The sequence below is a fragment of the Pseudomyrmex gracilis genome, unplaced genomic scaffold (assembly GCF_002006095.1).
Source record: "Pseudomyrmex gracilis isolate BER0280 unplaced genomic scaffold, ASM200609v1 scaffold_11, whole genome shotgun sequence".
NCBI lineage: Eukaryota > Metazoa > Arthropoda > Insecta > Hymenoptera > Formicidae > Pseudomyrmex > Pseudomyrmex gracilis.
In genome coordinates this window covers 543,862-569,872 of record NW_018020595.1, presented here as the reverse complement: position 1 = coordinate 569,872, position 26,011 = coordinate 543,862, and the positions used below count along the sequence as shown (strand labels likewise).

The 26,011-nt window shown below is 37.8% G+C and overlaps 1 protein-coding gene across 2 annotated transcripts in view; it reads right to left on the bottom strand.

Annotated features, from left to right (window-relative positions):
* Nucleotides 1–421: 421 nt before the first annotated feature.
* Nucleotides 422–26,011, bottom strand: part of LOC109863273 (Kv channel-interacting protein 1) — a 146,039-nt gene continuing 120,449 nt past the window's right edge. For both annotated transcript variants that reach the window (XM_020443515.1, XM_020443512.1), the window contains exons 4-7: nt 22,394–22,582; nt 19,129–19,202; nt 10,734–10,943; nt 422–4,417 (exon numbers count right to left, since the gene is read on the bottom strand). In XM_020443515.1, the coding sequence (XP_020299104.1) occupies nt 4,307–4,417; nt 10,734–10,943; nt 19,129–19,202; nt 22,394–22,582 (584 nt within the window). In that variant the 3' untranslated portion in view covers nt 422–4,306. The remainder of the gene's footprint in view (nt 4,418–10,733; nt 10,944–19,128; nt 19,203–22,393; nt 22,583–26,011) is intronic.

Sequence of the window (26,011 nt, the reverse complement as noted above, 5' to 3'; positions counted from 1 at the left end):
ATATAAATTATATATTAGAGACGATCTTATTTATGATTGCATATAATTTATAACCAGATGTGGAACTTGTCCATGCATATGAAGGACTTTTCTTCTCGGGTGTCGTAGCGTCATTTTACGCAGATGAATAGTAACGTTTATATATTTTCTCTCTGCCCAGCAGTATATTCTCTCTATATCGTTTTATAATACATATCACCGAAAGTGTACCCTCGGCAAAGACACAACTATCTACAGAAAAGAGACAGAGTTTTTGATAGATAGATTTTTGAATTCTATTCGAGTATAGTGTCTCTACTTTTTTTTTTAAAGAGTCAAGATAGTAGTACTCGTGACTTTTTTTGTAGCTTTGTACACGAACTAGCTACGTATGAACAATACGTGACGGAGTCGATTGAAAAGACATTTTATTCTATATCAGTTTCTTTTTTTTTTTTTTTTTTTTGTCAATTCTTTGCTCGTTGTAAATCGCATGACGTAAATTTATAAGAGCGACGCAATCGAAAAATCTACCAATTATTACACGCAGTAACGAATACGTAATTTAAGTTTATGCGCAAATATTGCTTATGCATTTTTATTTTATATCTTTTGTATTAGATAACAAGTGTGAGATTTGCAACACACGAACAACGATAAAAAAAAAATATGCTGAGATTTTCCTCGAGTTTGTTGGACGCGCAACTTGCAAATTCATCGCGATTTATGAAACTTTATTCGACCATTATGTGAGATATTGATGTCGGCAAGTATTCGACGTATATACTTGATTTTAATAGACATAAATTTACGTCAAAAAATTATATACAGATAACGGAGGGAATTTACATATGCTGACGCACAAATAACATTCTATACAAGTTGCCATTAGATATTCATCGGACGTCACATGGAGTTATGAACGTCCAGTGGACGTCTAATGGACGTTATGTTAGCGTGGATGTAACATCTCTAATTTCTCATAATGCGTAAAATAATATAATAAAAAAAAAACACATCTTCTATATTATATAAAAAGATGCAGATGTTGTAGACTATTAAATCATATATAGAAACCCTTCCTCAATTTTGAGCAATTGCCTCATTACGTACATAAGTTTTTAGAGATATGATAATTACTTTCGGGCAGCCATATTTTCACAAGTAAACATGTTTTACGTCCTGAAATCGAGGAAACGTTACTCTAATGTTCTGTTTGCGATGCAAACGACACACTGCCATGGATGTATTTTTCGTCCAATACTCGGAATTGCGTTATAGTGCAATGTTTTATTGTCCAATAATGTAAAATCATCCAATGTTCTATTAAATGAAGCGGTTCCATATATTTCGGTACAATTTCGAAATTGTGAGAAGTAGCTTTAAAATTATTTATATATACTATTAGTTACTGTCATATTGATATACGTCGACATAAAGTGACTTTTGACAGAATTTCAAATAGATTTTCGTACAATCCGCCTGGAAAAACTGCTATAGATTTTTCTTTTACGTTACTGAAGTTTTCACGAAATTTCTCCCTTAGCTATCACTCGATGTTTGCGAAAGAAAAATCAGTCCGACATACAGAGAGAGACATTAGGGGAAAAGACATTAGATCACATACGATTTAGTGAGAGACAGTAAGAAGAATAGCAAGAGACTGCGGAGAGGTAAATGCTGAATTTTCGAGAGTAAGTAGCGTGGACATATGCGAGATAATATGGTTCTTAAGCATAGAGGGAGGGTGGCACACGTTAAGGCGTAAAAAGAATTTATTGAAAAAAAAACAAAAACATTATCATTCTGTCTTCTCGTTAATTAAATACTTATCCTGTATGCTCTCTCTTTTTTTATACCCGCCAACTTAATAACATTCCGGGTAAACGTTCAGTCGTGTTTTCGTGTGTGTGTTACGTAAAGTAATATGTTAATTTCTACGAACTAATTCTGCGCATAAAAAAGCTCACAACTTATCAGACCTAGCTTATTTTCGACTAACCATCGTGGGAAGAAGAGGGAGGGAAGTAAGAGTACCTCTTTTTTTGTTTTTCTCCATTCCCTTATCAAATCTAAAACTAACGTTCGGTCGAATTTTTAAAAGTATCTAGACGTCACAGTTACTCCGTGTTCATTTTTTTTTGTCTTTTATACACTTACTTAACTTCAAAGACATGCGGTAGTGATCGTATTGATATGAGACAACATTCGATGTTTATCTCAAATTTACAAGTCTTATGATTAAATAGGCGCTGCTAAAAATCGAAGAAATCCTCGCGGCTCTTCATTCTCGCGCGATCTACCTCCTCGCTCGCTTCCCTCATTACCGAGACTTCATCATTGTATCCGCCTTTTTTCGCTTCTGTTTACTACTCTCTCTTTTTCTCTCTATGTGTGTCAACACGCGTGTCAGTCGCCCCTTACTCCGCTATTACACGTAGATCGCGACTCGTCTCGAGTGCTTTTACAAGAAACGCTCGTAAAACGGAAGAGTATTTGAAATCCGTATCTGAACTGAATCAAGCAACACGTGCTTCTCCCGATCTAATAACAATTACTTAATTATTTAATCAAATAATAATAATTATTTAATTATTATTAGACTGGAAGTTCGACAATTTCCATCTCGACTTGCCCGATCTCGACATATCGGAGATACTGTATCGTTTTTTTTTTTCATCCGTTCGTCTATTCCTCCTTAATTATAGGTAACCAGAAGTATAGGCAGTGATTGAGAAAATGATTAAATATATATTTCGCTCAAGTAAATCTTCGCCCATCGCGGAAAGCTTTGGTCCAGTCTCCACGCGACTCGTTGGAATATATCATAATAAAACGTACAACTCTTCTCTCTTCGCGTATATATAATATATAATGTATACATTCGGTAACAGATCAATCTCAAATGTCAGACCGATACAGAGAGAAGCTCCCTTCTAAGTTCTTCTTCTTATCGTCTTTCTACCTTCGCTCTCTTTCTCTCTCCTTTTTGTCCTCAGTTAAACTCCCAAAATTCCGGTTCTCTCTCTCTCTTTAGCAGCACGCAGTCTTTACGATCTAGAATCTTATACAACGATAATATATACGCTTTTTACCTGTCACAAAAATAAATATTTTGATATCGCTTACACCACTTCTCTTGTACACGCTTACGCACTAGAAACAACAAATCCCGCTCAACATGTCCAGCTGTACGACGGGATTCACGATAAAACTTTGTATATTCCTCATATTTGTGAGCCGCGCTCATTCTCTCGAATGTATTTTAATCTTGCTATTTTCTTTCTCTTTACGTAGTTAAATTTATGCAAAACTCACACGTCCGCGTTAAATTCAATATAACTCGAATATATAATGTGAACATTTAAACGTAAAATATCACACATGCTTAATATCTCTTTATATAAATATTTATATATATATATCTACATTATTTGTTGCAGCTTCTCTCGGAGATTTTATTATAATTACACATAAATATCCCGATGAAATTGAAGTAAATAAAATTATATCGAGTAACGTTGTGTGTGCATAATTCTGAAAATACATTCTTGAAAAACATCTCGTTTACGAAATATATCCCCCATTTGTAATAAATATAAAGGTCCGTTTCTCTACTTTTCGTTTAACCACTTCACGCGTATCGACTATAATACTAAAAGTCTCTCACGAAATCACGTTACCACTTTACCAATACACGCTCTATTATTTGAGGGGAAGGGAGTCCTATATACATTCTCTTTGTAAAAGATATTGTATACGCTTATTTGCATATGTGATCTCATCGTTTTTGTTCTAAGCAAGTGTCATGCAAAATACCAAAAATTTCTTTATTTCTTTTATTTCGTTTCCCATCTGCGTTTGTCTATCAGATAGTTCACGCTCTCTTCAATTCGACTATTTCCTTATTTTTTTATTCCTATCACAAAACATACTTTTCTTGCCCCTTTGTTAAATCGCAAATTTCAAGTTGAAATATTCTAATATTTTATTTATACTTTTGTTTTCTCGTGTCATCCTTAACAGCAAGCCTCTCTCTCCCTCTCTCTCTCTCTCTTTCTTTCTCTTCTCACAAATCTAGAAATTCCGCTGAGAACAGTTTGTTGAGCTAGCACGCGCAAAAAGTGACGCAGTGTCGTCTCTCAAAGCAATCGATTCTCTGAAAAATTCGCGTATCAATCGCTCCAGGACTTGCGCGCCGACGGGACACACCTTGAGGAATTTCTTTGCCTCTGGTCCAGGGAGTTAAGGTACAACATTGAGCGAATTATTTCCTAATCGAGTGATCCCTTCAGGTCCACGGTGTGTATCGCAGACGTGCTGAGTGTCAGAAGGCAGTGTCCAGAGCTGCCATACTGGTCGAAATGTCCGGGTCTGCCCGACAAGCTTCCAAGAACTCGGACAGCGTCACCACGCCGTCTTTATTGCCATCCATTTTCTAGAACAAGTAAAGTCCATTTATTTAAAAGCTTATACTCACCGCATCTCTTTTCTATCAGAGAAATTCAAACGTTGATAATGGATCTTTGTTGATCATCAATAAGAATTTATAAAATAAACACACAGAGAAGTACAAAGGTTCTTTTGATGTCCAATAATGAGAGATAAAAAAAAAGTTGGTTCACATGAACCAGCATTACGTCTTGTATTTTTGACTTTACAAGTTGTGCTGTATTTAGGTAAACAATGTAAGCTCCCTTAATTATTTATTGAACATCGTGCAACAAAGTGAAGCGTTATTTCTGACAGAGATTGAGATTATGTAGAACGTTATATAATATCTATAATACATATACATATAAACTTTGTGCAAGTAAGTGTGCGCTTAAATTCGCTTCGTAAATCTCATTTTGTTTTGCGTCACGGTTGGCGTATGGATGGGCGTACAAAACACCCCATATCTCGCGCCGCGTCTAACATAATTGAATGAACTATAAATGAATGGAATTACTATGAAGCGCTTAAACCCAGAAAAAAGTGCCACATTGACCTAGATTAGAAGACCACCTCTGACGTCCTGAGATGGTATACAGCAAGAAAAAACCACGCAGACCTCTCTCCCTCTCTCTCATACTTCCGCGTTCTACGATGGTGTGTCGATACATATATACGTGTGCGTCACTTAAAGTAGAACTGATCAGAGTTTCGCGGACGGGCTGACTAGTAGCAGTCTGTTTCTACTGCGCTGCAGTAGACTCGACTGAGAACGTGTCTTTTTTTTTGTCTCATTAACTACTTATGGCGATCTGTCGCATCGAGTTATTAATATTTTACGAGACTTGCACGATCGAAAGTCGTGGGCGTTTTGCAGCGTGCGAGAGTATTCAGCGTACAATTGGCAGGTGCAAATTGCAAAATTATTTTTGTTTTTGCACCGTGAGAATACACGAACTTGTCGATGTACAGCGGGGAGAGGAGATTCGTTGTCGCGTTGAATAGGATTAATTGCTATCGCGGCTTACCACGGTGCATTATCAGCATCCTGGTATTAGTAATCACACTGTAATTATAGCGGCGATCAGTATCAAAATTACATACATATACCTTTAAAGAAAAATACTCTCGCGTTACAATATTTTAAACTACAAGAGCACACAGAATTCGAGATTTTTTAAAAGTATTACAAATATTCAAAAATATAGTAAAAATAAATATAATAAAAATAAATGTGTTGAAATGTGAACATATTAAAAATCTTTGTAAAAATTGATAAAAAAAACTTTATAAATTAATTTACAAATTGACATCTATTAAGCGTTTGTAAAATTTAATATCAAATCTTTGTCAATTCTTTGCAATATTAATTTCTACTGATTAATGTAGTTTAATCGCGTATTTTATATCTTTTGCCAATAATTTTTTCTACATCTTCTCGTCTCGGTAGCACGTGATATAACAAATCGATCCTATCACCAAAAATTGGCAAGGCAGCCCATTTTTCCTGGGATGAAAAGTGTGCTGGCACCCCAGCTGGGTGCACAGTTTCCCAGGAACAATGGGACGGATTTAATCGTGATCTGGAGCGAACGGAGCTCGAATGAAGCTCGTTTTAATTAGTGCTATACGAATAACGCAGATACGCCGCGGCAGGGTATTTGTTACCTTTCTGGCTTTTCTCGTGATTAATTAGCGCCAATTTAATCGAAACAATAATGTTCAAACGGTAAAGAAGCGAGTGTTCTAAAATTCTGAGAACGCAATTGCTTTACGCTGTTATACGAAGAGATGTTCTTCGTAAGATGCGCGTTTGGAAATAATAAAAAATAATTAAACAATTAAGTTAGTAAAATTTAAAGAGAAGGAGACAGATCTTAACAGTGAAATCATCTACGATATTTGAAATATATCAATCAAAAGGCGGCTTCTGTTTTACGAGAGCAAAATTATATAATTTTTACAGTTTTAAAGCCGCGAGTGAGCGTATATAAAATGTTATAAACGAGCAGAAAAAGAAGCGGTTAATCCAGACCTTTCAAAGAGCCATATAATTATGCTTACTAGATTCGAAAAAGTTATCTAAAAAGAATACTGATGGAATTCCGTAGAAAACACCTCGGCCGGCGAGGCGTTATTCTTTCATCGCTTTTTCACGAGCGCATTGAGAATCTTGGTAAGCGTTCATAGCGGCACATTGTGCCGCGGTTAGGAGTTTATAAAGTGTCACCAGTCCATTTTTCACGATTTATATTCATGGCTTGGGATTGGCTTCAATATAATGCACTCTCGTTAAGCTAAAAGATCACGAAAAGTTCGTAGAACGAAAACATATCACAGACACATGTTTCGCTCATTACGACAGAATTTTCGTAATTAAGTGTCGTGAGCAAAAAAAAATTGTATAAAAAATTGGGAAATACTCTATGGAGATTCAATTAATTACTAATAAAGAGTAAATTAATTATAGCAATGACGCGTATCTAATACTAAATTACACGAGACAGCGATATTAATTTCAGCACTTTTATGTCATTATCGACGAGAGTAGCTCACACGATCGTATTTCCGACATAATTAAAAAAAGTCGTTGCGTCATTAAAAGTAATTGCGAGATGCTATTCGATTAAATGCACTTGCCCCCACTCGCGTTCTTCTGCGTTAACGGCCTCATTGAAACCGTCCTTCGTCAGAGTGATAGATAAGTACGGCAAACAGAGCAAGCAAATATAAAAAAGGGACGGAAATTTAAAGCAAATAAAAACCGAGCGCGTTAAGATAAGATAAAGAAGTACTGATAGATGTACACGGGGAATAAAAAGAGGCTTCATTATTTTATCACACACAAAGAATAGCTAGACGATAAAAACGACATTTAATGAATTGACTTTGCGAACAATCTACAAAGCTCTATTAACATTTTTCTTTGGTTTTTTTTTTGAAAATATTTGCGAATATCGCTCGAGATTTTGTTTACAAGTCTTGCATTATTTACTTTTGCTATAAGTTGAGAGTGCTTTTCGTAAACATCACGTTTGGTTGACAGAGCAAAACTTTTCCCATTTCATGCATCCATTTTCTTGTTTATTTACGTCCATTTTCTTGTTTATATATATATGTATATATATATATATATTTTACGACGTGACGCAATCTCTTCTTATTTAACTCGACTTACTTTTGCGCCTCGATTTTATTTTTGTATTTTACTTCTTTGTTACGTAGAATAGACTTTTAAAATAGACTTTTTTTTCTTTCTCGGCGAAATATGTGCAAACTTCAAAGTATTCCGTATTGCCATCGTGAAACACAAGACGCGCTGAAAGATCACCCCCAACCGCTGGAAGGAACCATTTTGCCTTTCCGCATTCTTTCTCTAGTTTTTCCTCAAACGTCCCAGATCGATCTGTCTACGTATCCTTCGCTAATGCTTGCAAAAGAAAATCTAGAACGTACTTCCGAGTTGCGCGATATCTCGTTTCTTTGTCTACGAAACTACAAGCTTGCTACAACCAGCGAGAATTGCGCACGTGCACATACACCCATCCAAAAAGACATTAATGGTTTCCGATGTATTTCGCAATTAAATAGCATTTACTGTTTAACCGATCATTTTTATTCTTCACTTGCCAAAACGTAAGTCAGTCCAATTCCGGGAGTCTATTCACTGAACGTGCAAACAGGATCGCGCATGTGAGACTCGGCTCGATAATGTTTACGAAAACAATTGTTAACAAATCTACGTTAATTATATATTTTCAAAGACAAACAATTGGTTGATGATGCAAGCTCGCGCTGAAATAAAACGCATTAACTACTGGTGTACTACGCGCGATGCATATTTCGGTGTATTATCAACAACGGAATTCGGTTTCACTCGGCCGTCATTAATGAAGCTCGCCATTTAACGCTCGCACATTTATAAACGATTATCGAGTGCGACGTAACGATATTATCGATGGTACACGCACGTGCTCCGCGACTCCAGATATATATATATATATATTTATATATTTGCTGAGGATCTTTCGCGCCACAGTTAGTGATCGATATTATACGACGGTAAAGTTCAACACCGCAAGTAACATCTGCGACATATAGAAATCGAGGCGGTAGCCAGATTGCGCGCGAACGTTTCCACGACAAATTGCGGAGTCGGTCGCTAACTGTCTAATGAATTATATTAAACGAGAATCAGAGATCCTCGGAATATATACGTATATATATATATATATATATATATATCGACGAGGTTCTCAGTTTACAACATTTATAATTGGATCAACGAGCGACAAGACCGATACGGTTTCTCAGTCATATCAAATTTGTTCGTCTTACAATTAGTCGAAATTGATACTCAGTCGAGTTCAATCGAGTTTCAATCGGAACAACACAACGTGATAGTTTTTCCCCGTAACTTTTCATACGAGTATTATTTCGTTTTTACTTCAAAAAAAGTTTACGTAACAAAAATATTTGCCATTTGATTTTTTTTATACTTGCCTCGAACTAAATCTTTTGAATAAAAAATTGGTGTTTTTCCATTTCAATGTTTGCGCTCTCGGAAATCCAAATGTAAAATACTTTTTATACATCCGCGCTTTCTTATTGTCATTGGCTAATTTTTCCATTATCTTCGAGAAAACGCTCGATCCTTTTCAAAACGAACGTTAATTAAAATCGCGTTAAAGCGCTATGTTTGTTTATACAACGTACGTCTGTCTCCAAGAGCTATGCAAGTTAGATTGGTCTTATACAAGGTAGCGTGGTCCTTGAGAAAAGCCCTTGAGGTCTTTGAGAAACTGAAACCACGGCCAATTAGAATTTGAACTATCTGTACCGGGTATGTGTGTGTGCGAGTGTGTGTAAACATAAGACGGGGCGCGCATATACTCTCTGCAGTTTCGAGTTAGGACTTCATGCCATACTAATCCTATCTTCCTTACACTCTCGTGGCCGTTGAACACGCCGAGTATGCACAAGCGTGTGCATGCTTCAAAAGCAGCAACCCTAAACAAGGCGTTTACCCTTTCTGGTCGCGTTGCCTCTACCGTCAAATTTGCGTTTCCTTTCAACGTCAACGAGAGCGTATAGAGAGAAAGAGCGAGAGCTACGTCAATGGATCTTCGATATATTACACAGCATCGAAGATGAGAATCTCAAGATCGTGCGGCAGCTTAACATGCCCGCCGGTAAATAGATTGCGAAGCTTCTGTGATCGCATTTTCGACAACAGAATCGAATAATTGATTGATGTTCTACATGTAACACATGATTTCTGATAGCGTTTGTTTTCCAACGGCTATTGTTTGCTTTGTTGATTTTTACTTTTGAATCGAAAAGTTTTGAAAGGTACACGTTTTGTTTATTTTATTAAATTTCTGAATTTGATTGTATAATTTTTGAAATCTAATAAGAAATATAATATGTTGACGTACACACAAGTATAAATTGTTGTAGAAAATATAATCCTTCGTTTTAATAAATTATTGTAAGATGTTTCTTCAAAATTAAAAATGTTTTGATTTTTAATTTTTCACATTTTTCGAGAAACAGAAGAAGAGACATTTTGCGATAATTTAACGGTATTTAGAACAGTTTATATAGTTATGTGCTAATACGTTTTATTCGTCACAATAAAAACTGTTGCGGATGTGGTTTGTCCCGTCCGGTTGTCAGCGCGAACCCGAAAAACTCTTTGAACCCGGTTAAAACTCTTTGAACTCTATTTGTCAGGAATTGACGAAGCGCGCGCGCGCTTGTATCGGACAGACAGAAGATACGTCATCTGCGCAAATTGTCTCTGTAAAATGGGGTTGTTCTCTTTTTCGCGGCAACGGCGGTGGAGGATAGGATAGGTGAGGAAAACGAGTGCACTGCAGGCATTGTCATCCGCAGCTAACAATGTGACAGCCGCTAAAAAGAAAGGCTCGTTCCCGTCTCGCGAAGATACGCTCATCGCGACGCTTGTTTTCTCTCGTTCAAATGAACATATTTATCGACAACTGTCGCGCGTTTTCGGAAGTGCTGTATAATATAATCGTTAATTTTAAACGCTGTTTGCAAAGTCCTAAATTGATATCGGATGTCTATACATATTCGTTTTTGTGTTCACTTCAATCGTCAGTTTTACTAAAAAGTTATGTGTATCGCGGAAGAAAGTTAGTAGAATTTGTCTCGAAGTTGATCTTCAAGAAATAGTGAATTTTTATTTATAGTCACGATAAATTTTTTACAATTTTTTTCTCTCAATCCCGAGAATCCTCAATTTTTCTCATACACGAGTATAACTCGAGAAGATCTACTTCGTTGTCTCTTACCTGAAACATACGATCCACTTTTTGCCGAACTCCCTCGTGATCCAAGTTATCAGCGAATTTTCCCATCAGCTCGTACACGGCGGTCACAATGTCCGTCATCTCTTCTCTCGTGATGCAGCCGTCCCCGTTGATGTCGTAAAGAGAAAACGTCCAATGAAGTTTTTCGTCTATCGAGCCGCGGGACAATTTACTCAGACCCATAACAAAGTCCTGAAACCATAAAAACCGACATTGGTAACGTAACGTCAACGTCAACGTTGTCACGCGAACATTTTCCGCAAATGTGGAAATGCGAGATTATGTTTTGCATAGAACGTGCATATGTGCGTACGTATTATACGGATTATATACGCGATATCATACACAGAAATCGCGTTTTATTGCTCAATTTGCTTCAAGTTTTTCAACTTCTTGAAAAACAGCAAAAATTCGCATATTTTCTTTCTCTCTCTCTCTCTTTCTCTCTCTCTCTTTCTCTTGTTAGATTCTCTCAACAATTACAATTTTTCTTTGCAAACGGAGTTGGAACAGCTTCTATCGCGTGATAATTGAGCGAACAACGCTGCTGGCGGATATAGTAGATTTGAGCGGTAAACTTTAGTGCGCGCGTTGGCTGAATTGCGACGCAGCGGTGCCGAAACTTGGGATGAAAAGTACAGATGTGAGAGCACATGTAGAATGAACGAGATCTACGACTGTGTGAATCATGCATTTGCAACTTGCGGCCAACTTGCCGTGAAGTTCGGAAGGTGCGATTGTTCCACATCGCAAACCGAGCCTTACCTTTGTGATTCTCGATCTAAAATTAGATTTGAACTAAATTCACAGAAAAAGAAAAAATTATTTTTCGAAGAATCACAGTTCTGAAGTAAAAACAAAGTAAATCGATCTCTTGGTAGCCACACTATATTTTAAAATAATAATAAAAAAAAAAAAAAAACATCTTTGGTTTTTCAAATCGTTCGTAACGAGGAAAGGCGCGCACAAGTTTTGCCGCTGAACAGATTCTTGCATTAACGTCGCGACGCATTCGTGAAAATTTCGCTCGTATAAAAAGGGTCGTGAGAAAAAAAGACCGTTTCAGAGAAATAGGTCGCCCCCACACAAAAGCAATTTAAACGCGAAGAGGCGTTAAATTTAATCGCGCGGTAATTGAGCAAATAACGACGACGCGGCCTGTGTGTCGCCCTCGGAGGAGATAAACTACGCGCTATCAGTCAGTTGAGTTACGATGCGAAAGTCCCGCCGCATATTAATATATGCACGCGCATGAAACCGCGAGAATTTCGCGGGGGAGGGGCGGAGGAGATACGTCGACACATATAATGCACATACAAAACTAATAGAGAATTAAGGCCATTAAAAGGCGAACGCTGGATATGTGCGAAATATATTGTTTCAAACGTGTAAATTAATACATGTTCGAATTATACACACACACACACATATTGTATATACTTCAGACGCAGAAGTAAATTTGCAAGCAATACCTGCGGGACGCAATACCTGCGACGTTCCGTCCGTTTCTGGCGCGTAACAATTATCATGGAAATTCGTCGAGAATTTGGAATGTGGGATTATAAGATATAAAACGAAGTTTCGCAACCTGGTTCCATTGTGCGCCACTAAATGGGAATGTTTCGCGCGCATTGTCACGTTCGCATACTACAGTGCATCGCTGATTTCCACCCGGGAAAAAAGTCCTTTGTACACGGACAAATTCTGCGTCTGATTATTTACGATTAACACCAGAACAACCAGAGTTGAATGCGTATGTCTAATATTATCAATTTGAAGAAATTTATTCGTTGCTATTTTATTTCTCTAATATTTAAAGTAATTAAAACAAGTTTTCAGCTACAAAGATTTTTCTACACTTATCTTTTTCTCGAGAATAAAACTGCTCGGTACATTTTTTTAAAGTGAGAAATCCGTCATTTTGAAAAATGTGATTGTTAAATTGTTTAATCCCCTTTTCTTCGAGTGTAAAATACATACATCTGTGAACGCGAACGCGAAGAAAATCATTAATGCACTCTGCGTTGTACGTTTTTAAGAGCGATATTTGTTGTTATAAAATAAGACAATGATAATTGCAGGCTTGTAACGCTTTTGCTCGCGATGCCGTGCTCTCGACGATTAATTCGCGCGCCGAATTTTAATCATCCTCTCTTGTCTTGAAACGATAGCGGGTTATAACAGCGGAAAGGGAGAGAAGGAGAGACGCGTCGAGTAAAATGCTCGCATCCTTCTGCCTCGCACCACATCAAAGTTTATATGTACTTTCTGTTTAAATGTGCAATTTTAATTAGTTTCGCGATAAGATTTTCGTCGTATCATGCATAAAACACGAAATTGCGAATTCTATTACTCGTCATGATAATCGCTTCAGAGCATCTCAAAGGAACCGCTTTACGAGAGGAAGCCACTTTGCGTTAATTACATTCGGTAGAGTTTACTTGAAAAAAAAAAAGCAGCGCGATGTGCACTCGAGGTACATTTCGACGAGGTGGGAGGATGTTGCCGGGAAACCGAATTTTATTTATATCTTCCATAAAATTAGGACGTTTATTTTTTCCCTCGTCGATCGCTAAAAACAAACAACGCGATGTTGCTTTTTGAGATTTCGACAAGCTCGTGAATGACTCGTATTATCCTTAAACTCGATTGCTTAACTCGATTGCTTAACTCGATTGCTTAACTCGGTGTCTTCGCGAGATTAAAAAGCGCATCTCTCTACGACCGCTCTATTCGGGCTAAATTGTATTAGACGACCACGAAAAAATAAAATAAATTCAGCGAGATGAGGCAACAAACCCCTGCGGTGGACGCTGCTCAAGTTAATGGAGCTCGGAAGTAAAACACAAGAAGAGAATATAAAAAGGGTAAAATAATAAACACGGTTTATCTTTACTGATACACACAACAACTCGAGAGTTAGTGAGCTGAGAAATATGAGATATCATTCTCGGACGAAGCAAAAAGATGACGTAGTTTAAGATGAGCGGGAGGAAATCGCGAGATGTTGTTTCTTCGAAAGATCTAAACTTCCCCGGTGTGTACGTCATACCTGACGTGTCGCTTAATCTCGCACTCATCCACGAAATCTACACGCTTCGTATCGTCTTACGTGTTTTGCACGTTCACCCTCCTTCGAAAAAATTCTCATGTCTCTCCCCAATCTCTTGATCTCTTTCATGAAATTTATGATGTGTTTTATTTTTGATATCGTCAAATTGTTCTGAAGAGTAAAACTTGTAACTACCGTTGACTTTTTAGTTTGAAAAGTTTCAAAATACTGAGAATATATAGTTCGCGTCGAGCTAAGTGAAAGAAGATAGTGCGAGAGACTTTTGCACGTAAAATCAAGCGAAACTACTAAGTATGTACACGTTAATTAATATTACAAAAGAGGATGCGCGAGCTGCATTATAATTGCAAACAAAAAATATGTCGTTGGAAATTACGCAAATCCTCTGTGTAAAAGGATAACGTTTATATTATAATTAAGAAAATATTTAATCTAGTGTATACAGTTTTTGCACGTTTTTTTTTTAACATTGTTTCGACAAATCGGATTAAATAATATTCGGATAAATAGTATTACAATAACGACTCGATGAAACAAATTAAAAGAAAATTAATCAAAGAGTCACGTTTTTAAAGACACGTGACTAAAGTAAAGTCGGATTTAATTTTTATCATTTTGCACAAGTACTAATAATATAATTAATTATTATTTATTAGTATGTGTATAGTGAAATTAATGGAATTAATTATAATACGATTAATTGAAATTAATGAAATTTATAACATTCGTATTTCTCTTTTATGTTTTTCACGTCCGTCGCACGAACGGCGCGCGCACAATTGATGCGAGAGAATATACATGGAGTTGCACTTGGCATGTCGGCGAGCAAGCGTTACAATATCGACATAGAAAATCAAAATGTGCAAATATATACGCGTTTATATTTGGTTGACCCGCACAAGTCCTAATGGCAAACAAAGTGAAACGTCCGAATAAATATCGATTGTTGATTCAGGTCATCGTGATTATGTCGAGAGTCAGGAGAAACGCGATGAAGTAGAACTCTGTTCAATTATTCGGGGATTTACGAACAATTGCGCGAGCTCAATGTATTCAACGATCATGCTATCGTTATACGAAAACACGTATATGTCCGCTCGAGTCTTAAAGCTCATAATTCCATTTATCACGTTGCATCTACACCGAAGAAAATAATGGCGAATCGAGAAAATCTTGTTTGAGAGTCACGTATGCGACAGTCACGGAGTTTATCAACCAAATACTCTAAAGAAACATTCTGTTATTTTAACTTGACTTGCATTAAAAAAAAAAAAAACAAGTACTTCAAGTAACAATTGACCGTGAACTAAATATTTTGTTGACATTGCAATATTTTTTCTCAGTGTAATAGAATTTGTATTGTCGCAGTTTTTATCATTACAATGTTTGTACATTTCAAATATACAAACCAAGTATAGAAAAAAATAGAAACAAATTGCACTATTTCAAACAACCTATGTGTTTTCACGCTTTGATTCTCAATTTAATGAATTTAATGGCGTTTGGCAAACAAAACCCAAACATTTTACACGAAAATGCTCTTCAATTAGAAACATATCCACACACACACATACGGTAAGCGGAGAAGCATGCAAATGGTTTCAACTAAAATTGTCACAACTGTGTTTTGACTATTATCGGTTAACGGCTGTTTAATTAAACTTTAACTCGATCAGTCAGTCAGTTTTTATTTGATAAAAACACATTTCCCAGAGAAATACTTGCAAAAATTTGGAAATAATCACAAACCTATTTACTTAGAGAAAGTTGAGGAAAGAGAGATAGAAAAAAAGAAGAGACGTTCTGACGTAATTTATCTTTCAATTTAATTTATTATTTGTTTTTATTATTTATTTTTATTATTTGGTTTACGTAATTAAATGTAAACGACAAAGAAAGCAAATAAAAATTACTTTAATCACTGTAGTGTCCTTCGAGTAAATATTTTCAATATAAAGAGAAGCTGTTGTCCGGTATTTCTGCTTTAAATTACACAATTCCGTTGTTTATTAATATTTGCTCAAATATTTAATATTACTCAAATGCGCAACGTCATTAGCACACAAAGTGCATTATGATGGATCAAGCATCATCCGCCACCGTGATTGATCGTGCTAACAATGCTTTTTTGTTTTTTTTCCCGCAAATTATGTAAATACCTAGAGTTTCTCTAGAACTGAATTAGTTTAAAAATCCACGAGAACTATCTGATTAAAGCTATACCCGCGGGAAATGTTGCAACGTCAAAAAGTAAGAAGAATAGAGAAAATCTGAGTCGCGGAATAAGTCATATTAAAAATCATGAGAGAAAGACAGAAGGGGACGGGAGAGGAGGAAGAAAGAAGAGAAGGAAGAAGAGGAAGCTTTGTGAGGAATATCACAGTTAATTAAAAGTTCCGGTGACGCTTATTCTCCGCCACGCTTGAAGCAGATTTAGCCTGCGCACTTTTTTTCTCCATAAAAACACAGAAGCTGACGCGGCGTTGTTTTTTTTTTTTGTGTTGCATGCAGCATCGCTACCAAATAATTTTTGTCGTGGCTGCAGTTTTTACGACTTCAACTCGCGCCAAGCAAACGCGATTGAAACACGTATTCCTCGGCAAAAAGCCGGAGACTTCCTCTCCGTTGCTTGTGTGTATACGATTTGGAACACGTCACGGAAGCAAGAAGTTTTGCGGAGAGAACAACTGCTCCCTTGATGTGAAATATCCAAGCGCGTGGGAAATGGACATTCTTTTTTTTCCGCGTTTTAGCTTTCGCAACAGTTGCCGTTGCTTTAATATTATTATCGCGCGCCACGCTTCATATAAATTTCATTTTATAAGCTCGTTAGTTCCTGTAGAAATATTTCGCACGACGAATTGTTGGTGACGATTAACGTATTCAATTGCGTATTCAATCGACAGCATAGACCTGGAAAATGCAAAACACATCGTAAATATGTAAAACCAAAAAAAAAAAAAAAAAAACGATCCTAAAGTAACGATCTATAATCGAGCAACTTTTGCCGCGTAACGTCGTCGGAGAAGAAGACGTCGTTTCGGGACGACAACCACGGCGCAAAAAAACCAATGGGACTTTGTAGTATATATAACGTAGATTTTCACGTTTTAAATTGAATGACTTACCGACGAAAATGCGCTCCGTACATGCAGTTTCCGACAGGGGAAGTAACGCGATTACAAATCTTACGGTCACCGCGTCTTCTCGTCGTCGTTCGGGTAGAGTTAAGTGGAAGGAAAAGAATGAGGAGAGTCTGAGAAGCAGAAGAAGATGGAGGAGTCCTGTTGCCCGCGCGTCGAGAGCGAGCGCACTCGAGCAAAGTATTATCTCAAAAAGGAGTAGGAATGGTAATCCTTTTCTCGCACGCTCCCATTTTAGAAACGCTATGTAATGCGATTGGGGTTGTGATAGAAGCTCTCGCATATGTCAACGATATCGCAAATAGAGAAACGAAGAAAGATGTTAGCATAGCGGAGAAAAAGAGAGAGAAAGAACATGGAGAATTGTTACAAATTAACTTGGAAATTTGTGAATTTAACGATACGAATGGTCTTCTTTAATAAAATCGCTATTGTTATCGGCTCAAATGCCTTTTGCCTTTAGTTCTATTTGTACGCTCAATGAAAAGACTCCTTAAGAGAACTTTTACCTTGGATTTTACATTCTACAGATGTACGTTGATGCGCGAAACAAAAAGTTTACGTATATATTGTTCCCTTGTCTTAAAAAAAAACAAAAAAAAAAAAAAAAACAAAACAATATGCAAATTTCGTACAAAGGAGAGCTGTTTGTCTAACTCTCGACTAAAATATCTAGCAGAACAGAGCACGTGCAAAATGTCGCACAAAGTGTATACGCTCCGAGTAAATAGCCGTTTCGTTCCATCATAATTCCCCGTCGTGACGTGAAAATTAACCCGAGATCAAAGCGCATGCGATAACAACTCGCGTATGCCATCATTAAATATATTTGCGCTAACTTTTCATCGTTAGGAGTCTCCCGACACTGATGAAAACTAAACTGGAAGTTTGTCGCGCGCCGGTTCAATAGGGGACACGCGTGTCTCCGTTAAACAGAGATTCCGGTGGGATAACTCAATTAAGCGTGGCTGAATATCAAAAGCCAGCGGCGGCGACGGCGACAGCCTTATCACGTGTAAAAAGAAGAAGAGACGGCACAAACCAAGACGGAGAGGAGAAGGGAATTGAAGGATTGGGCGCGGTAAAAAAGCGCGAAGATGCCAATTACTGCAAAGCGCAATTCCGTTCCAGTTGTCCAGAAGATAATTGCATTATCCGGTAATTATTCCCTGCCGTTTTTCCTATCTCTTCTTTTATACCCCTCACTTCGTATTCTTCAGAGAACCCACCGCGATATTCTCCGTCGACATCGGGTCGTCATCGAGTTCGTCTGCAAATTGACTTTGGCACTCGAAATCGAGCAACGGCAAATAAATTGAACTGTCATTCGATAAACTCGATTACGCGCCGAGTGTTCATGTAATTAATTTAGCTCTTCTGCTGATGTACGTACACATAAATATGTACACATCTATTTCGACGTGATGACGTGCGTTAAACTTTTAATCGCGTGTTCATCGACACAACGATATCATGTAATAGTACTAATAACAGTAATTAATGCAATTATATCGAACAAGGAAATTGTTCGCGATGCGATAAGTTCTATATAACGCGTGGGCGAGTGAGAAGATCGATGTACACACGCCACATATGTGTACTTAGTATATTTTAAACATTATACGTAAACTTGGGAACACTTTTCGAGCTGGGACGTGGTGTGTAACTTTCTACTTTAATACTTCGTGCTCTTCGTAGTGTCTTTATAGTGACAAATTAGACATTAATTTCGCATTGCTGGATTCCGTTCTTGTTTTATTTAATTAAATATTTAATGCACTAATTACTGTCGGCACGGGAAACGCGATTACGCAGTGTGCAATTTAGTCGCTTTTCACGAAGTCGGTGATATGTTACAGTTTCCAACTGCAAAATATCACCGCGCGACTATTTATACGAATTTTTGCAAGCGTGAATTTTACGTACGTATATCGCTTCGTACGCTTCGTATTAATTTGCGTCGGAGTACAGAGAGAAAGAAAGAGAGAGAGAGAGAGAAAGAGTCGAACGTAAAGAATGATTTTACATGCATGCAAACAACAATTCTCAAATACGCTAACACGCTAATCAGAAACGAACAAAGAAAATAAACTACGCAGAAACAAAATATCACTTTGCATTGCAACAGCGTGTGGGACGTGAGATCCTATGAATACTTTACCTCGAAGTTGAGAAGTCCGCTGTGGTCCTGGTCCAGAGTATTAAAAACGTAATGCGCATACTGGCTTATATTGGCTGCAAAGAAAAAAACAAATAATTATTTTTTTTTTTTAAAGTCTCGAAAAGTGCTGAACAAAAAAAGACTCAAAGATTCAGAATTAGAGTCAAATGTCATTAATGAAACGCGTAACTGATGTGTGCGCGTTTTGCGACTGTTCTATCGGAAACCATTGCACTTTAATGTGTAACCCACAGTTATGCAAATCCGAACTAAAAGAAGTTCCGCTTTAAAGATAAAAGTAAACAGATTGCATTTGAAAAGAAAAAAAAAAAAGAACTAATGAATACAAATTGTAAACCTTTATCTCGGGATTTATCGCGGTGTCGTAATTCAACCGATTCGACTTTTGACCGTCGAGCCAGATCTCTCTGTAACGTTCCTTTATTGTAGCGACCTCGGTATTCGATATCAGAGGTATAAATTTCACGTGCTGAGCTACACGTGCGGATTTCAACCGTACCCTTAGGTCTTGCCGGAGGGCTTTTAGATAAGTATAAACATGTCCGTTTCTGATAAAATGTACACTTGCTCCCGAGGAGAGAGAGATCTCTTCCCCGTCGCGTATTGTAGCAATTTTCGTAATTTCTTGAAGAATATTTTTTTTTTGATTTGCAGTGCCACAAGTGCGCGCGCACCTATAAATTGTTCGATTTTTCTTTCTTCGGAACAAGAGAGAGAGAGAGAAAGAGAGTGAGAACGCAAGGTTTGTAAAAACCGTTCGGGACGAACCCTGCGGGCTTTAATTAAAACCTTGAATTTAATGATTACAGTGCTATTCCGCATTCTCGTGCTTGTCCAACCGTTCGATTTATTCTTAATTAACAAAGCGTGATAAATCAGTTCGCACGATATTTCTCTTGCAATTAAAGAGAAGCCGGTTGGACCTTTTGTTTTGTTTTAGCGACGCAAAGAGAGACAAAAAAAATTAAAATTTTCTTTGTTAAAAAAGCTTTCAAGTTTTTTTTCGATTGTGTTTTGAGTAAAAAAAAAAACAACTCGATAATCTCTATCCCATTTTTCTTCACAAAGATATTTAAAATTTTTCTTGTCGCGCAATCTATTTGCACACGCTTCGCGTTTTCAAAAGAACCGCTCTTCAATAGCGGCCTTAGATTCTCGTGCTCAACACATTTTTCAATACTTCGTGTATTTTCCGGAAGAATTTTCAGCTCGATAATACCATCTTCGAACAGTATATACGGTTCTCGCGGAACGGCGAACATAAATTGCTGTAAATTGTGAAATATAGTAAGCACTAAAGACGGACGAATGCCTAGAGTCGTCTATTCCGTGAGAATGTTTTTTTTTTCTCAAGGATTTTCTAGATCCGCCCGTAAATTCGCGTTTGATTCTGCTTATACATCAAGGCGACAAACAAATCATGATATCCACAAAGCTGTACGTTAATAAAATATCCGCAGATATAAAAATCTTCCAGCACGAGAAGTGTTGCAGACGACAGGAAGCTTTAAACGCTTCACGTTGTTACACTACAGACGTTTATTTATGTGAATATATACACAACCAAAAAATCTGTCGCGTTTTTTGTTTTTTTTTTACATCATAACGCTCTTGTTAACGCGAATGCCTGTTTGTGTCATGAGAATTTTATACGACATGCGACGTACGTAAAAAACAATGAAGGTTTTTTACTCGTGAATCTTTTTTATTTCAGATTGTTTTATTTTTGAGAGCAATTTCAGTTTATTTTTTTTCCTCAAAAAATCAAAAAGAACTTTGGATCTGTTGTGACTAAAATTCAAAGATAAAATAGAATAAAAATAAACAAAATACAAACGACTCAGGTGGAAGAGCGGATTATAAAATAATTAAATAATATTTCTCTTTTTTTTTTTTAATACAAATCAAATTTCTTTTTCGAGGAAACACGAATCTTAATGAAATTCTCACGCGACAGAGCGAGGGGATTTCGAGTTGAAGAAATAATATGAAACAATTGCAAGTCCGATTGAAGAATCTGGAGTAAATGTTAAATTGCAAAGTGCACTTGACGTTCCTATATACGCGCGTGCACGTCGCACGTACGGGGGAGTTCATTGATTTTAATTAAAACGCGCGGCGCGACGGACGTAATTTACGGAAACGCGCGAATTTTATCAAGTTTAATGCGCGGAACACGCGTTGCTCGTGGATAACCATATCTCTCATGCGAACGTGGAATAAAAGGTAACGTTTGAAACACACCAGTGTCATTTTGATTCGGGAATTCGTTACCATGGCTACATGCAACCGCGTTCAACCAAGGTCCCCTCTAGGTAGTTATCTCTGTAGTTGTTGTTGGATCGTTCTCTTTTCCTCTTCATGTCGATGTTCTTCGATCCTCGCCGCTGCTCTCTCTCTCTCTCTCTCTCTCTCTCTCTCTCTCTCTCTCTCGTTGCAGTGAAGAAATTTAAATCCGCATAAATTCGCGCGGCAAATAAATAAACTCTGAACGTGTATGTATGCACCATCACCCCGATTTTTTTTCCCCAAAAAATAAACGTTGCGTGTTCTGGCTTTTACCGAATTCTTCCGCATCGTGAATTAAAAAAAAAAAAAAACGCGATTCTGTGTTGTTTATTAAAAAATCGTGTCGATATGGAAAAAAACAAGAGAAAAAACAATACTGGGAAAACGTGTCGGCTATTGTTGTTAATTACAAATTCTACCGGAAGATTTATTAAAACCATCTGCGTCAGATATCGCGCGTTTAAAACGTCAACCGCGCGGCGAAAGTGTAATAACACATCTTTGAAGATATAAGCGCGCGCGAGTGTCACGCTTTTCACTTTTTCTCACCGGGAAAAGAAATTCTTGCTCGGTTAACCCGAGCCACACATATATAAAACGATATAAAACAGTAAAACATTTTCTTTTTCCCGTCACGCGGTCTTAAGCGGCAAGAAATATGTGACAGCTCTTTTTTTGAGTTCTTTTTCTCGTCAATTAAAGCGATGGAAGGATAAAAAATGTTTTAAATTGTTATTAAGAATATTGCGTGTTTCTCACAAGTTGTACAGGTTGCATTACGATAGAAATACGTGACAGCTACCTTTGAGTTTTTCTTTTATCAATTTGAGCGAGATAAAAAGATACTTCAACGACTTAAAATTGTTAATTAAATATATTGCGTTTTTTTTTGCGTCACACCACAGCAACTCGCGGAAAAAATATCACTCGTGTACGCTCAAAATCTGAAACTCACCTCCTTGGGGGAAGAATTGCGAGTAGATGCACTTGAAAGTTTCCTCCTTGACGACTCCCGACGGACATTCGGCCTTGAAGCCGCGATATATCCTCTTCAGCTCGTCCTCCGTGAATTTGGTCGCTCGACAAAGGCTTGCCAAAGAGTCCGGCCTGTATCTCGGTGTTTGCTCCTCCTCGTATTCCGAGTCTGCGAAGGTACAAAAGACGGAACGATGTTCGTGTTAATCACGGGGGGAAAAGAAATCGGCACAAATTCCTTTTCGCGTATATCGCGGATCCGTCTGACCGACGGATTTCTTAACAAGATTAAAGAACTTCGCTGAAAGCTTAGCTCAAGACGAAATGCTACACGTTTCACGAAGATTTCTATTCCGGGCAAATTTACGAGCGACACATTTATCAACGTAAAGTCTGTAAAATGGACAAAATGTCCGCCACCAACGAATTCGGGTTTACTTCGCAAAACGTGTATTTATACAAACTTTGTTTTTTTTTTTTTTCTAACACATTAATCAAGAAGCATCAGAAAAATTGAAAAGAACTTATAAATTTTACTCGAGTACTTTTTACGAGTTTTTTTATAATTCGAAAACTAAAAAAAACTTCGCGCAGCTAATAATTTATTGCTATCAAGTGGAAAAACCGAACACATAAAACTCATATCTAAAATCCCGAATCGACGCAACTATCTTTCTCAGACGTTATTGCCGCGCTCAATAACTCGTTCATCGTTTTCCTGATACTGTATCTCGCAGTTCTAATTTTTTTTTTTTTTTTTTTTTTTCAGTGTGCGATACATCACTCGACACACACGAGTATATATAAGTCCGTATCCGATGACGCGTTTGCAATCGCGGGTAAAAATCTGAGATTGAATCGCAATGTTCAAAACTCCCGTGTATCCCGATATTGCAATCGTTTGCAATTCGTCGCATCATCGTGAAAGTTCCGAAACAACGATTTGTTTCAGAGTTGGAGTTGCGTTCTGTCTGTACGTTTTGGTTTTGTTAGTTTACGTTTAAGAAAATATTCACATAAAGCACAATACATCTCGAAGTTGTAATCGGAATGTTCCGGGAGCATAATTTCAGAAATTCGCACAAGTTTGTTATACGTTCGAATACACATACATATATATATATACACACACACACACACACATATATGTACGTACGAGTTGGCGGAGTCCATTAGACTTCAGTGTCTATTGGGAGTTAACAATATTTACTTTATCTCTTCGCGCGAGAGACGCATTTGAGAATGAGGCATCTGGAGAACAAAGCAGTGCCAGATGGATAATTATTTTCCGTTGTTTATATGATTTCGCACATTTTCCTTCGCGGTTGTACACCCGCTCGGGTGCAATAATTCCAGTTTCCAGCGCGCTCTCTAGCGCATTAACGCACATTGATCGCGGAGTCTGTTCGTTGTAAAAATAACGCGGAAAACGCGGAGAGATTGTTCTCCGGTTCGCGAAAGAAAATCCAAACAATATGTTGTTAACAAATATACAACCGACACGAAATTTCAAACATGAAAATAATAGATCGCGCAACGACTGTCTTATACCATGGGATTACATAAGTCAGTTGTAATGTACGACGATCTCCGTCGCACGGCACATAATTGGCGTCTACCATGGAACACGCGCCAGATGGAAATCCGGAATGCACTGTCGGAAATCCGGAATGAAGTTCATGAAGTTTCGCTTGCTCGTGAGAGGTACGTGAGCAGCCGCATTACTGCGTCTTATTTCCCATGAGACGATTCTCTTTATCACGACGGAAAGAAATCCGTCGATCTTTCCAAAGACCCCGAACGTATTTTCGGAAAGCGCGAGACGTTTTTATGAGAGAGGTGCGAACAGCTGCGACAGTATTTGCGACGAGATTCCGAAAATCACCCTTTGTAACTCACGAGAGCGATCAGTTCTATATCGCGCGAGGCTCATGCAATATTTATAGGATTTCATTCGAAACGGCGAAAACGTCGCGAGATCAAAGATGAGACGAACCGCGTGCGATCGAGGATGCTCTACCGACGACGAGCTCGCGAAACGTATATATCATATTTCGCGCTGCAAACTAGCGTCGCTACAATTTCTTAAAACGTCGACGCTCGAGTGCGCGTTTTTGTATGTTTCCTTTTGTTATTTTTGTGTACTCTAAAAACAACCTAAGATCAATTCGAAAGAATAAAAATGTGGTTTTTGCAATATTGCTGAAAAAACATCGAGTTCACATGACAACAATGTTTTCGCGATGTGTTTTTAGAACCGAAAACGAATTCTCGGCGACTTCAGGCAACACAAGTTCCAAAAGTGATTTCGCAATAAATTCTTTTCGCATCGCGTAACACCGGCGGCATGCGCGCGATGGAAATCGGTGCGTTTGCATCGTGCATACGGAAGATTTGGATTCAGAGCGGAAATTCGAAATACTTTTATACCACGCCGCCACCACGTGAAGCTTACGTTATGTTTTTCACCGGAAACCGTGCGTAAGCTGAGAGAGAGAGAGAGAGAGAGAGAGAGAGAGAGAGAGAGAGAGAGAAAAGAGAGAGAAAGAGCAAATATGGTGTTGGAATTTAAATCGAATGGTCTCGTTCGATTCGACAGTACTGAATTTCTCAGATTCAATCTTCAGATGTGACACGAGAAGCAAGAGACAAAAGAAAAAAAAAGGACAAGAAGTGGAGCCAAACGATCTTTCGAACAACAGATGCTCGGAAGGAGAACATCTGGTGCGTATCTAAAACTACGATAATTCTTTACTGAGAATTTATAGCGACTAAATTAAAAAAGAAATTACATAAGAAAATTGAAAATAATAATGCGTCTAAATAAAAATAAAATAACACTACAAGTGTCTCTTATGAAATCGTTAATGACGCATTTTTGGAGCATAGTTTAGAAAATATAAAAATTGTATAATGAAATGTTGTTCTCGTTAATAACGTAATAGTTCCACTGGCGCAACTTATCTCGGTTACGTAATTATTAATCGCGATAAAGACTGTACACACAGCATAGAAAATTAGAACAGCGGCTTTTAGTTCAGCAATATTAAGGAACCGTGGGACCAACTCTCGTCCCTTTCCCATCGCAATTAACGATATTATTGCGCGGAATTTCCTGAAATGTTCCCGAATTCTGCGCGCTATTATCCCCGCAATGAGATGACGGACGCTGGAACAAAAGAAACTTCAAATTTAATCTCAATGATGCTTTCCGCACTTGTTTCCTTGTGTCATTTCTTTCTTTTTCTCTCTTTTTTTTCTCTTTCTTTCTTTTGTGTCGTATACTTTCCAAGCAAAAGGTCGGTTTGACCGAGCGTAAATAGGGTCAACGGCGAGGCGAACATCCGTTTCCATTCTACGTCTCATTCCGGATGATGGTCCGGGAGTGAAATGAAGACCCGAATCATGGACGGTCGGTGTCGTCTCCCCTCTCTCTCTCGAGATATTGGATCTGTGCAAGAGATGAAAGGCATTCCTCGCGGAATGCTCCCGTTGCCGTCGAACAAGCGGCCGCGCACGTTTTCGGTCTCTGATACCCGTTAAAAGCTCCCAGGGTTGCTGAAGTTTCTCGTCGATGAACGTTCATAGACGGTGATCC